This window comes from Pseudochaenichthys georgianus, chromosome 21, assembly GCF_902827115.2.
Source record: "Pseudochaenichthys georgianus chromosome 21, fPseGeo1.2, whole genome shotgun sequence".
Lineage (NCBI taxonomy): Eukaryota > Metazoa > Chordata > Actinopteri > Perciformes > Channichthyidae > Pseudochaenichthys > Pseudochaenichthys georgianus.
This window is the reverse complement of record NC_047523.1, coordinates 12,792,510-12,805,013: the sequence shown is the minus strand read 5'-3', so window position 1 is coordinate 12,805,013 and position 12,504 is coordinate 12,792,510. Positions and strand designations below refer to the sequence as shown.

General features: G+C 39.6%; 1 protein-coding gene across 3 annotated transcripts in view; it reads right to left on the bottom strand.

The window, feature by feature from the left end:
* Positions 1-3,416: 3,416 nt before the first annotated feature.
* The window catches only part of ube2f (ubiquitin-conjugating enzyme E2F (putative)), a 103,413-nt gene continuing 94,325 nt past the window's right edge, over positions 3,417-12,504 (bottom strand). For all 3 annotated transcript variants that reach the window (XM_034110077.1, XM_034110078.2, XM_071206989.1), the window contains one exon: positions 3,417-3,881. In XM_034110077.1, the coding sequence (XP_033965968.1) occupies positions 3,831-3,881 (51 nt within the window). In that variant the 3' untranslated portion in view covers positions 3,417-3,830. The remainder of the gene's footprint in view (positions 3,882-12,504) is intronic.

The window sequence follows — 12,504 nt, the reverse complement described above, 5'->3', positions numbered from 1 at the left end:
CATTTAGAGGGAAGATATGATTGGTCAATTGTACTGTCATTTGAGATTACTCTCTCATTGAGTTTGGGCCCTCTGTGAATGTAGAGAGGGACCAACAAGCCCTCCCGTCTTCACATAACTCGCAGAGACGGCATTGAACCCTTCACATTCCAACAGAAACTGAACAGGCAGATTGGAAGGATTTATTTATTTATTTGGAAATATTATTTTAAATAAAATTAAATCAAGTTATTTTTTGGTAAAACTAATGAAAAATGTAACAACAAAAAAATATTTAAAAAAAAACTAGCCGTCAGGGCCCTCTCGCCACTGTGTCTGACAGCTATCACATTGAGTGCATGCGGATGTAACCCTCTCCTGGTTGAGAATACCTCACGTCAAGATTGGTGAAGAGCAGGGAAATAAGGGGCATTTGACAAAATAATCCTAACTCATGGTCCACTTACTGGATTTCTTCTGGAACTTTTGCTACATCCCATGGTCTTCTTCAGTCGAGTCCATTTGCATCGATGTCGTGAAGAGGCTTCAGCTGTCATCAAGAATGGAGCTTTGATCATATGATAACTCCATCTCTGCCTGCTGATAATAAAATGTGGTTTAAACCTGCCAAAGAAAACTGACGTTTTAATCTGTGTATCAAATTTCAGGACAATCAAAGCTAGTTGTTGAGATATTTCGCACAAAGCCACATTCACTTCAAAAGCGCTAGATGAAAAGTCAAGGGATGACCGAGGTGTTTAGGATCCATAATGTCCACATGAAGCGGATGTCCTTCATCCTGTATAATCCTGCAGGATATCTTTAGGGACACTTGGTCAAACAAAACAAGCAATTAGAAGATGTTGCTTTGGGCTTTAGGAAGAGAATTAGAGCATTTGAAACCATTTACTGCCAGTTTTAAAATGACTTAAGTGAAAGAAACACATACAAAAACATTAAAGACACATTTGTTTTATCTATATTCTCTTTAATATATCTTAAAAAAATGATATACAATCTGAGAAAGTATAGGTTGAGACAACAGATTCTTAATCTTCTCCCATGGCCCAAAGATTGGGTTAGCCCAAGCAGACGCATCTCCCGATAGCATTCTGGGGAAAAAACACTAACTGTCAAAATAAAGAACATATGACATATCAGAGTAGTAAGGCTAAGATTAAGCACAGTTGGGCTTCCATACCCAGTAGGCAACTACTACCACAAGATTCATTTTTATATTGATTTCACAGGATGGCTTCTTATTGATAGACTGTTACATTAGCCTTCAACGTTTTAATAGACCAACACCATGATGGAAGATAACACTGAACGCCCACATTCACATTTGCTTTCAATGGTCCTCCTGGTGTTTGTCATGTTTTCAGGCCCTTTATTTTAGCCAGTATCATCTGTTCTTCTGTTTAACTTAGATAACTGATAATTTGAGATGTTGAATCTAGGGCCAGAAAAACCAAAAGAAAAGAGGACCAAGACAGGGGGACAGCATGCTAACAACTCACATCATTTCATCACCTCATACGTCATTAACTGCCCACTCACACACGCTCAACAAACATTATTTCAATCTTTATACACACACACACCTCTGACATAACATTTCAATCTTAAACAAGTACATTTCTGACATCCTTAGTAAAATGCACCACTGCCAGATAACATAGATTTTGCCTCATGCAGACGTGTGAACACAAAGCTGAATAGAGTGAGAAGAACAGTGTTGATGTTCTGAGATATGACTGAAACTGGAGGCACAATGCTAGCCAGGGCCGAGCAAAACACACACTAACAAACACTCACTGGCTAACTGAGTGACGGTCACTTTCTTTCTCTTACACAAGTTGTATGGCCAGAAATCCACAATGGCAGTGGAATAGCAGAAACTACGCAAGCTAACAAGCTTTGTAGCAAGTAAGCTATTCCATGCGTAAACAGGCTAACTGGCTACAGTGTGTACTTTCCCTCCTCTAAACCTGTACTACAAGGGCAACACCTTTAATTTCTCCACATTGTAGTACACATACCCGATAACAAATAATAACAAAGCCCTTCGCACCGAGTAACAAAACACTCACTTGTGAGCTAGCTAGTTAGCTTGTAAACTCAATCGATAGCATGTTACCAGTCTGCTTGCTAGCTCGCTCCCATTCTTACTCTCCTCATGAACCTTTGCAGTTGACTACAGGTCCACATTGTCAACATTGATAATGCAGTTTAGATTTTTGGGGAAATAATTTGATACAGATGGACAAAGAGAAGGACAGAATGGGTAGGCCTACTGTCGTTAAGTAAAGACACTCTACACATTAGCTTTGGTCTCCCAGGGCTAACTTCTGTGCAGTCAATACTTCTTAGGACAGTAATGTATTTTATTCTGTACTGCAGCATGTTGACAATTATATGAAACAATAACTGTGAGGTAAAAGTGCTGACTTTAAACAAGAACTATTTCTTTAAAAAGGTGTTCACATACATGTTGGGTGAACGACATACGTCAGACTTGTGGACCAAACTAATGATATCTGGCTCTTTAGCTGCTAATTGCTTCACCACCTTTTAGTCACCAACAGTCTTTTTCTGCTGTTGTACTGTAGGATTGTTGGAGCTTTTTTGCTGAAAACAGCCAAAAACGACACTATGAGACCAGTGACAGTGAACAAAAACAGTCAAACTTTGCGCTAGATAGCAAAACAATTAGCTTAGTTTTACTAGTACGCTGAGAGGAGCTGCAGGTGCAGGTGATACTTCCCTGTAGGTTCATCAACGACCAATCCCTTTCACATTGTTTGTCACATATAACATTACAATGTGTCCAATAAACTTGGGGACTTGTGTACAAAAAGACACAATTCCTACACTGTTTATTGGGTATAAATGTAAAATTAAATCACATCAGTCCTATAAACTCATAGTCATTGTTTCATTTCTAAACCACATTTAAATACAGAGCGACAAGTCATGTCCCTCCCAGGTACATGTGAGTGTGTATGTGTGAAAAAGAGAAGCAGGGGGAGGAAAAGGCAAAAAAGGACAATGAGGAGAGCAGAAGCTGAAAACAGTACAATACATTTGGCTGTGGTTCTAGTAGTCTTACTTTATCCCACTTGAGCTGAAAACACAAAAAAGAAAGCATGTATGTGAGCGTTGTGTGTGTGTACATGCAAGAAGAATGACAACAAAATGGGACGATGTGGTCATTCACATGCTGTCTAGTGGGTCTTTCCGACTCGAGTGTGTGTGAATAAGTGTATTAAGTACTTGGATGTATGTGTTAAGCTTTTACTACATGATGTGACACTGTGCGTATTTATATGTTTGTGAACTCTCATGCATTTTCTCTTTAGCGACACAAACATAGCAGGCACTGGAACGGAGAAACTGATAACAAATATTCCTTCTTTTGATTAGTCTTAAACAGCTGAACGTGACTGCCTTTATTTTTATGTGCCGGTGATACATCACATCCCTTGCCGGTCGTTGCCATGGCTCGTTTCCGACAGGCTCAGGGACACCTCAGGGAGGCGGCGTCATTCGGCGATCTTGTCACAATGAACAGATATTGTGGTCATTGTAACGCTCAATCGATTAGTACAAATCAAAGCATAATTTTCTTCTGTATACAAGTCTTTACGCATCTTTTTTATTTTTATTTTCGCTCCTGCAGGTTGGAGTTTATTGCAATCTGGTGAGCAGCAGGGCATGTTGTCGAGAGGAGGGGGAGCGGTAAGAGTCAGCTGTCGATTCACGTTGGGCGAGTTGGCCGAGGCAAGCAGAGGCAAGGTAGAGCAGTTTGGTTGGTTGGTGCAGGCTGGTGTAGGTAGCCGGTGCTTCTATCATCTGGCGTAGTGCTTGACGTAATCTTGAACCTTATTCCGAAAATCCTCCTGGATTAGAGACAAGAAACAATAAAAGCAAATGACAGTGAGATGAAAAAGCCAGATATTAAACATTTGTAAAGGAGGGGGGATTGGAAGAAAAGCAAGAATGTAATATGATCCACTATTTTAAAAGACATTAAGTAAAATATAGTGTTTCAAATTGTTTGACTTCTCACAAATTGCATCATTAGAAGTAATTAGTCGTTTCAAGGAATATAAAAATATCTTAACAAAAGTATAAAACTGTGTGCTTTTTTAGCTGATTTTCATTTGTAATGCCTGTTTCACCTTGTCTGGCCTTTATTTTATATTCACAATTACATTTTGAAGATACGTCACCTTGTGTAGATGACGTCTACATCCACATTAGCCTACATCTTATTTATGATATCTGTCATTGGAGTTGACTTTCCACGGCCAAATCCCTTCTAGTCATGCGTGCCCTCTCCACCCCTTCGTATATTTCCCCCTCCTCTTTATCATGACCCTCCTGGCCTTCCTTCCATCACCTCGAACCATCCATATGGTACCCACTCCTCTGTCACTGAATTGGCCCATCCCTCCTGGTTACATTTCTTCTGACAGCACTCTTACTTTTCCTTGGCTCTGCATACAAATTCAAGACATCCATGTCTTCAACCCCTTTGGCGGTTTGGGAAACACATTGTTGGTTTAACTTGGTTTGATCTGTCTAAATCCACTTGACATTTCAGTTTTAATATTCTCTAATACAGCACATCAGACAGGATATATTTCAATACCGTATATTTTGTTAAAGGCTGTTCATTTGAACTGCAGCAGCTTTTTTCTTTGAAATGCAGTATCTGTGGCTTTAATGCAGAACATTTCTAGATTTCGGATTACATGTTTGCGTAAATATATTTTAAGTGAATATTGCTTAATTCCCCAGGGCCACCACAAAGTCATTCCAGAAAACATGTACTTGGGTTTAACGCATTCACCCATGCATCCAATAGTTTAATTGCGTCCCACATCTCCATTTACTTTTCACACGAGAAGCCAAAAGCCCATGTAAAGATCCTATTTGCCGATTTCTCACCGGCTTTTAACACCATCAAGCCTAGTATTTTAGCAAATATTTTAACTGAAGAATTCTCACTTGAATCTGGTCTGATCACCTGGATCGTTGACTTCCTCAGCTGTAGAACTCAGCAGGTTAGAATAGGCACTTTCCGATATGATAACTACCTGGATAGGGTATGTGTCTTATCCTCTCTTTTATTCATTTTATACACCAACTCCTGCATTAGAACTTTTCCCAACGGCCCTGGTCAGCCTCCTATTTGATGAGGAAGAGGAGCATGGGTCTGTTCTTGACTTCTTTATCAACTGGTGTGAGAAGTCAAACCTGCTTCTAAACACCTCAAAAACAAAGGAGATGGAAATTGATTTTAGAATAGCACAATCCCCCAACCCTACTCTTTTAAATAGGGAGCCTATACAATGTGTCACTGAGTACAAGTATCTTGGTGTCGTGCTTGACCACAAGCTCAGATGGGATGTATGGTCTGAGAAAGTAAATGCTAAGTCTCAACAAAGAATGTTCTTTTTACGTAAATGATTGTCTTTTAATGTCGGCAACAGAATGGTTAAGATGTTTTATCATGCTGTTATGGAAAGTGTGCTCTCCTTCGGCATCATATGCTGGTTCGGCAAAGCCACTGAGGCACAGAAAAAGTCAGTTAGGAGGGCCATAATATTGTCCAGTAAATTGACAGGAATCTCATTTTCTAGTATAGAACGTTTATACAAGGACAGAGTTTTAAAACTGGCACACAATATTGTGAGTGACCTGAGGCACCCACTCGCCTCTTGTTTTGAACTGTTGCCATCCGGGCGGAGATATCGTGCCCCTCTGTTTAAAAATAACAGATCTAGGCTGTCTTTCGTCCCACAAGCCATCAAACTCCTGAATCAATTAATCAATGATGGGTATGAGGCACTGGCCCCCCGCCCCCCCCATCGCAAATGAGGGCCTAGGCCCCTTGTCATGTCTGCCAATATCTGTTTTTTTTATGTCCGTTCTTTTTAATCTGTGTCTATGTTGTTGTCAGTGACGTATGTTTTATCTTTTTAAATGCCTCTGTGATGTGCTGCAACCCATTTTCCCCTCGGGGTCAAATAAACAAATACTATACTATACATCACTAGAAATGCACTTGAATATGTAGGGATGTAATGGTGCAAAATAAGTCGCGGTTCAGTTCATACCCAATTAAGAAGTCATCATTCAGAACGGTGGGAAATAAATGCATAAACACACATTTCTATTTATTTATTTTAAAGAGACAGAAGTCCAAGTTTCAGATGGAAAAAATCTTCTTTATGGGGAGAAGAAGTAACATTTTACTGTCGATTTTGATTAACTAAATGCAACAGGGCCACAATAGGCTATGAAATCTAATTAAAATAGTGATGAAAAGTTCTCATCTAAAGGCTGCTGAAAAGCAGAGGAGATCAAGATTAGCACATGTGGGTGATGCCATTGAATGTGTGTGTAGCTGACCTGAAACCAGCAGACAGGACTCCCAGCTTCACCATGTATTTTCCCCTACCCATAGTTTGCCTTTCATACAAGTCTTGGGGAAACTACACATGTGAAATTTGGTTCTGCATTACATGTATCACTATAAAAAGGGTGTATTCTGCGTGCGGCTGCGTGCCCTGGGTCATGACCCCCATAGTGTGACGGTTTGCATGAATAAATAAACCGTTACAGCCATTATATTTATTTTTTAGCTCAAATAAAAATGTGCTCCTTGTACTTTTGAGCAATATCATAGTTAGTTTCTAACATTTCTCAGCCTACAACCCCTTTACAGCTCCCCTCTCTTGGCCTGATTTCTACGTGTTGGCTCCTATTACCCATCCATCAGTGCAGGGGTCTGGGCCATTAATTGGCATGTCCTGCTGTCCAACATTAAATGTAAGTGTCCCACACTGACATCAGATTGACAGCTGATTTACGCCACAGCTCCAGTGGTATGTCACGTACGCACTGCTGGGGCTTCTGTGTGTGAGCAGGAAGCAAAGAACGTGAGGGAAACCACGAGTCAGAGGAGAGAAAATGATGCAGAGAGACAGGAAGAGGAGGCATGGTATGTGTGTGTGTGGAAAATAAAAAAGGAATGCTGAAAAGCTGCCAGCGACAAAAACGTCAGCAGTGATGACACCAGTTTGAGAATCTGTCCACAGCAGGATGATGGAGTGGCCTTATTGCTGCTGAGGGAGCTCTCCCTTTAGGCCCTATTGTAATGCCACAAGTGGAATGGCAGGTGGAAAACACTGAGTTTTGGGTGCAGGGACTGTGGTGTGCTTTAGGTGCAGTGGCGATATGGGTAAAAAGGCAAGTTTTTTTGAAAATTGGTCCATCATTCTCTTCATATAGAAGCTTCTAATAATCTGATTTGATTCACTTGAGTTCAGACTCAGAGATTCAAATGTTTTATATCAGGTATGTATAATCAATATGTTAGAAAATTGTGAGGTAGCAAAGGTACAAATAAAATACTGTCAAACATATTTTATTATATAGACCTCAAAGCAATGGACAAATAGCCTAACATGGAATGCACTATGATACACCAAACTGTGTGATATTAAACTGTCTCAAAGCAGTTTTCACTAGTTTTGGAGGTATTTGGACAATAACTCAATGACCGATTTTGGCTTTAGGACAATGTTCAATGTAAAGATCAATATCCCTAAGATTAGATGTTATACAGACCAGCACATTTCCATACATCTATTATGTTGTTTACCAGAAACAGCATTTGTGCCTTTTGTTGGTCATCACCAACCAAACATCTTATTCAGCAAAAGGCTGAAATAATAATCCGAAACATGGTCTACTGCGTAAAATAACAACAATCTGTCCATCTGCCTGACTTAAGTTTTGCTATGTACAATACACACTTGAAAATATGAAATATGGTCCATTTGTCACTGTTCATCCACCTTATCTTTTGTGTACCCAGCTGTCTCTTGCAAGCTTTTGTAAATGTTTGTGGGTAAATCCACGATAGACAAAGACCTAAACAGACGTACACACAGCATGCCACAGTATGACATTTAGTGGAATAAATTAGGGAGTAGAAAGCTTGCAGGGTGAACACAGCAAGGAGGGAGTTAATTTAAACAGCGGGGTTGTCCAAACAGTGTGAAGCTTAGGCTTGCCCCAATTAGACCACATTGACATGAAGGGTACAGCAAACACACGTACAGACAGAACAAAAAAAAATTATAAAAAGGGTGTTCAACCTAACCCCATTGAGATGTCCAAGACAGACTTGAATGAGATTAGAATGTTTCATGTGGTGACTCGAATGACGCACATTCATTCAACGCAAAAGCAAGTGACGCCTTTCACATAACACGGTCTAGCAAAAGCCAATGCAGCATTGGGATCCTTCTCCGGTCGTCACTGATGTGAATGAAAAAAACAAAACATCTGCGGTCGTTGTGGGCAATGGCACCCAGAACTCTACAGATTGTCATATTTGCATAGAGACTAATGGGGCTCAGTGCAAGTTCAACCAGGAAGACCTTCTTTACTCATTCATTTACTATGCTACGTTACTATTCTCTCTCCTCTCAATTTGTGATCGGGGGCGTCACTCCCCAGCTTAACCAATGACTTCGCTCTATTCTCACAAGCCTATCATAGCGCTCCGCTAACCCTTTTAAATTTGCTCTCCCCCCTCTGTCAGCTGTCATTTCAGGTGACTCAACGCAACCCTCGTCCACCCCAATCCAGGGTCAAGCTAAGCCACTCCTCTTCAGATCGAACCCAACTATCCATTCACCACCACCAGTGTCTAGACCTCGGGGGGGTTTCATCGGATCGGAGTGTTCCCCTCCCGAATGATACTCCTGCACTACGGGGCCTAATCGCCAAAACACCATTACATTCATTCATGTATTCATGGCCATACATATGTATTCTTACATCAAAACCGTCTCTCCTGATTGAATTATGATTACAAGTCGCTGCTTTATTAATACTTATATCATGTTATTTTGAATGTTGACGGAGAAGCTACAATGTTAGCTAAGGCTAGCCCTTGTTGATCAGATCTCAATTCAAAAACAACAATTTCAAAATGTTTGCTTGCCATCTTGTGGACAAACATGTCAATGTATCAATTAAGTATTTATATTACAATTAGATCATGTTCTTTTTGGGTTCATTTACCAACTGCCGACTTGTGACTTGCTAGAGACAGTGTGTCTAGCCTTGTGAAATTCACTAAGCTGTAGGGCTGAACTATATATCGTGTCATGGCGATAACCGCGTACGCATGCGCGATATTCACACCGCAGGGACGTGCGGTTTTATTATTTTTTTTAAAAATGCTAACGCACTTTAGCACAGAATTCAAAATAAAGATACCCTTATTACTTATCGAAACTGTACATACAATATATCCGATTAAAGCTGAGACTCCACAGATTATTTAAGTATAGTATCATCACTAAGCGATCCGATCTCGCGACAGGGGAAGCAAACACAGACATCACAACACGTACCTTGACGGAGCTTTTACGGGTGAGCATCTCACCGTAGCTGTCAATCTGATCAAAAGACGTGTTCAATGGCATTACAACGAGAAAAAACGCGGCTGAATCGGTTGATCCATAGGTTAATAATGTATCTGTGGCTTTGAAGCAATTGTTTATAATCCATAATTCCATTTTTATATAAAGATCGGAGCACAAAAGTCAGCTGCTAATGGTAGCCACCAGAGTGTATGCAGCTTCCAGTTTTGGCTACGCGTCACTCTCACTTCTTATTTGTTCATGTGTTGGTGTGTGTAGAACTTCCCCTCGATTCCATTGGCTCTAGCGGTTATAAAGAGATTTCATTCGTCAAAATCGACCAAGGGGGGCCAGAGATATGGAAAATCTACCCAAATGACCCCAGAAGTGTTTTTTTTGTGCTAAATCTCTCCAAAAAGGTCAAATGTTACTTGTTTTGCATCAATCTTGATACAGGGTACTTATTATGTTGTACTTTGGATTCCTAAAGCTTTTAGTCTATCATCCCATCATTCAAGGTTAGTTTTCACTATAAGTAAAACATATTTCTTGGACGGACACTCTAATTTACAGTTTTTTACTATGTTCAATCTGAATTTTCTTTAAAATAAAAAACATCTATATTGATTCTGACTTTTCTACATCCAACTCACAGGTTTATCATTACTTTGAGAGAAAAGATTATTAATGTAACCCTTTTAGAAGGGAAGGTATGGTCATTTGTTCTGGGAATGTCATTTTCGAGCCTGAGACCTGAAAAACAGGCGCAGTACTTAAGTAGGTGAATTAACTCAAACACGTCATGTTACAATTATTTTGGTGCATTCTACAAAAGGAAAACTTGCGCGGCTCTCATGTCAGGGGTACTTGAGTGAGTGACATGCAGGCTCTGCATGCACAGCAAACCACCAATCACAATCATTCTTGATCAGATCACAGGCCCCGCCCCGCTAGTTTGCAGACCATCAAAACACCGGTAACAAATGAGCGAGACACAGGAGGACAATACCTTAATCCGGTTAAATATAGTTAAAAAAAACGCAATATATATCGCAGGGGGGAAAAAATCGCAATGTCAGTTTTTTTCAATATCGTGCAGCCCTACTAAGCTGTGTATTTATCTGGATGATGTTGTGAACTCAGACATGACAGTATTTGGTTTCCTGACTTACAGTATCTCGTACGCAAGGTGAAAAGTCCAGTGTGAACAAGCTATTAGGACTAATACATTTCTTGGTGTAGGAAAAACTAAATACTAACTAAAGTAAATCTAATTGGTGTATCACACAAACATTTGAAAGATAAGTGTAACAACCCTATAAATACCGTCTCACACAAAAGATGAATTAACCTTGATTGTTTAGTTTTTTTGTTGCACCCCACTTTCTCTGTTACAGCAAAAAAACTGGCTGAGACTGCATATTACATTGGCGTTCATTAGTTTGAAGACTCCAAGCAAACTATGTATAGTCGATTACAAACTTTGTTTGGCTACAGCTTGCTCCGTTTCAACTATGAAAGGCAATTAACTCTCCTTTCCTGCTGCGATTTGGGCAAGTTCGTAAAAGTCGCAAGTTCGTAAAAGTCCACTTTTCCAAGTCTGTTATACATAACCATGTGTCCCCTCTGTGTAAAGAGATTCTGAAAGTTTCAGGAAAAAAGATTCGCTCACTTTTTGTCGGGATCCATTTATATAAAAACCTGTCTGAAAATGAGCTGATCAGATTTTGGCCACTTTATGATGTCATAACGATTTTGTGGCTTGTGTAACCATTAGCCAATCACCAACCAAGGTAACCCCTCCCCCCATTTTATCACCTGAATCTCCTCCTAGAGCCCCATTGTGTGTTTTTAAACCAAATATCTCTCAGAGGGGCGTGGGGAGGGGCTCCTTATTTTCATCTAAAGTAACAGACAGAGAATCAGCACTTTTGAAACAGGGTCGAAACAGATCTGTTTGGTATTTGGAGCAAAACACTTCAGAGAAATGTTTGTATATATCTGAGACCTATAATATATTGATGAAAAACAGTATAATAGGGGACCTTTAATTGTGTTTCATCATCACTTCGAGATATGGCCTTCTTGCTATGTTCAAGATGGTGTTGGTAAGAAAATTGTTTTCTATTTGAATGACACCTTGGGTCCCATAAACTTGGATAGAGATTTTATCCTGAAACTCATGAATACACTAATGTCGATGTAATTACTAAAACGAGGGAAATGGAACCATCCAAGGAGCGATGAGAATGCTTCATTCGACTTGATGGAGGTCTCAGTGTACCATTCCAGAGGAAAAACGTAATAGCTTGAGCACGTCTCAAAAATGACTTTGTTTTCACTTTCATTCAGCGCTACTGATAAAGAAGCTAAAGAGAGTGTTCCATAAAAGATTCATGGTATAATTGTTGAGATTATCGAGACAACATTTATGAAATATATATAACATTTTAAATTCCGTCCAAGTGATTCTAAGATATCACATTCACAAGAATTGGACAGAGGGCCAATACCGATGGGGGGCGAAGGTATTCAAAAGTTTGGTCAGTCGCCATTTATTGGATTGGGAACGGCAATTCACTTTAGTCTATTGGAGCATTTTCTTCATTTTGTTATAATATTTACAACATTGTATTAAGTGCATTTTATTGTACTGTATACCTTTTAGTTTTTTTGCAAATATGTGTTATGAATGAGATGTTATTGATAAGTGGTTGGGAAAGGGAAGTTGTTCCCAGGTGTAAATATAAATAAAACTACCTGTGATTCACGTGGACCTGAAGATGTATGATTCCACAGGTTTTTGGGAATTCTATACTGACATATTTTACAATTCCTCATTGTCTTTTATATGAACTTGTATTGGCCTAAAAAATACACACATTTAAGAACTAAAACATGTGTCATGTGTAGGGGTGTAACGGTTCACAAACATTTCGGTTCGGTACGTACCTCGGTTTTTAGGTCACGGTTCGGTTCGGTACGTTTTCGGTACAGCATAAAAAATTATCACAAAACATAAAATATTTTTGGGTTTTTTTAATTATTATTAAACTGTGAATAATGTATT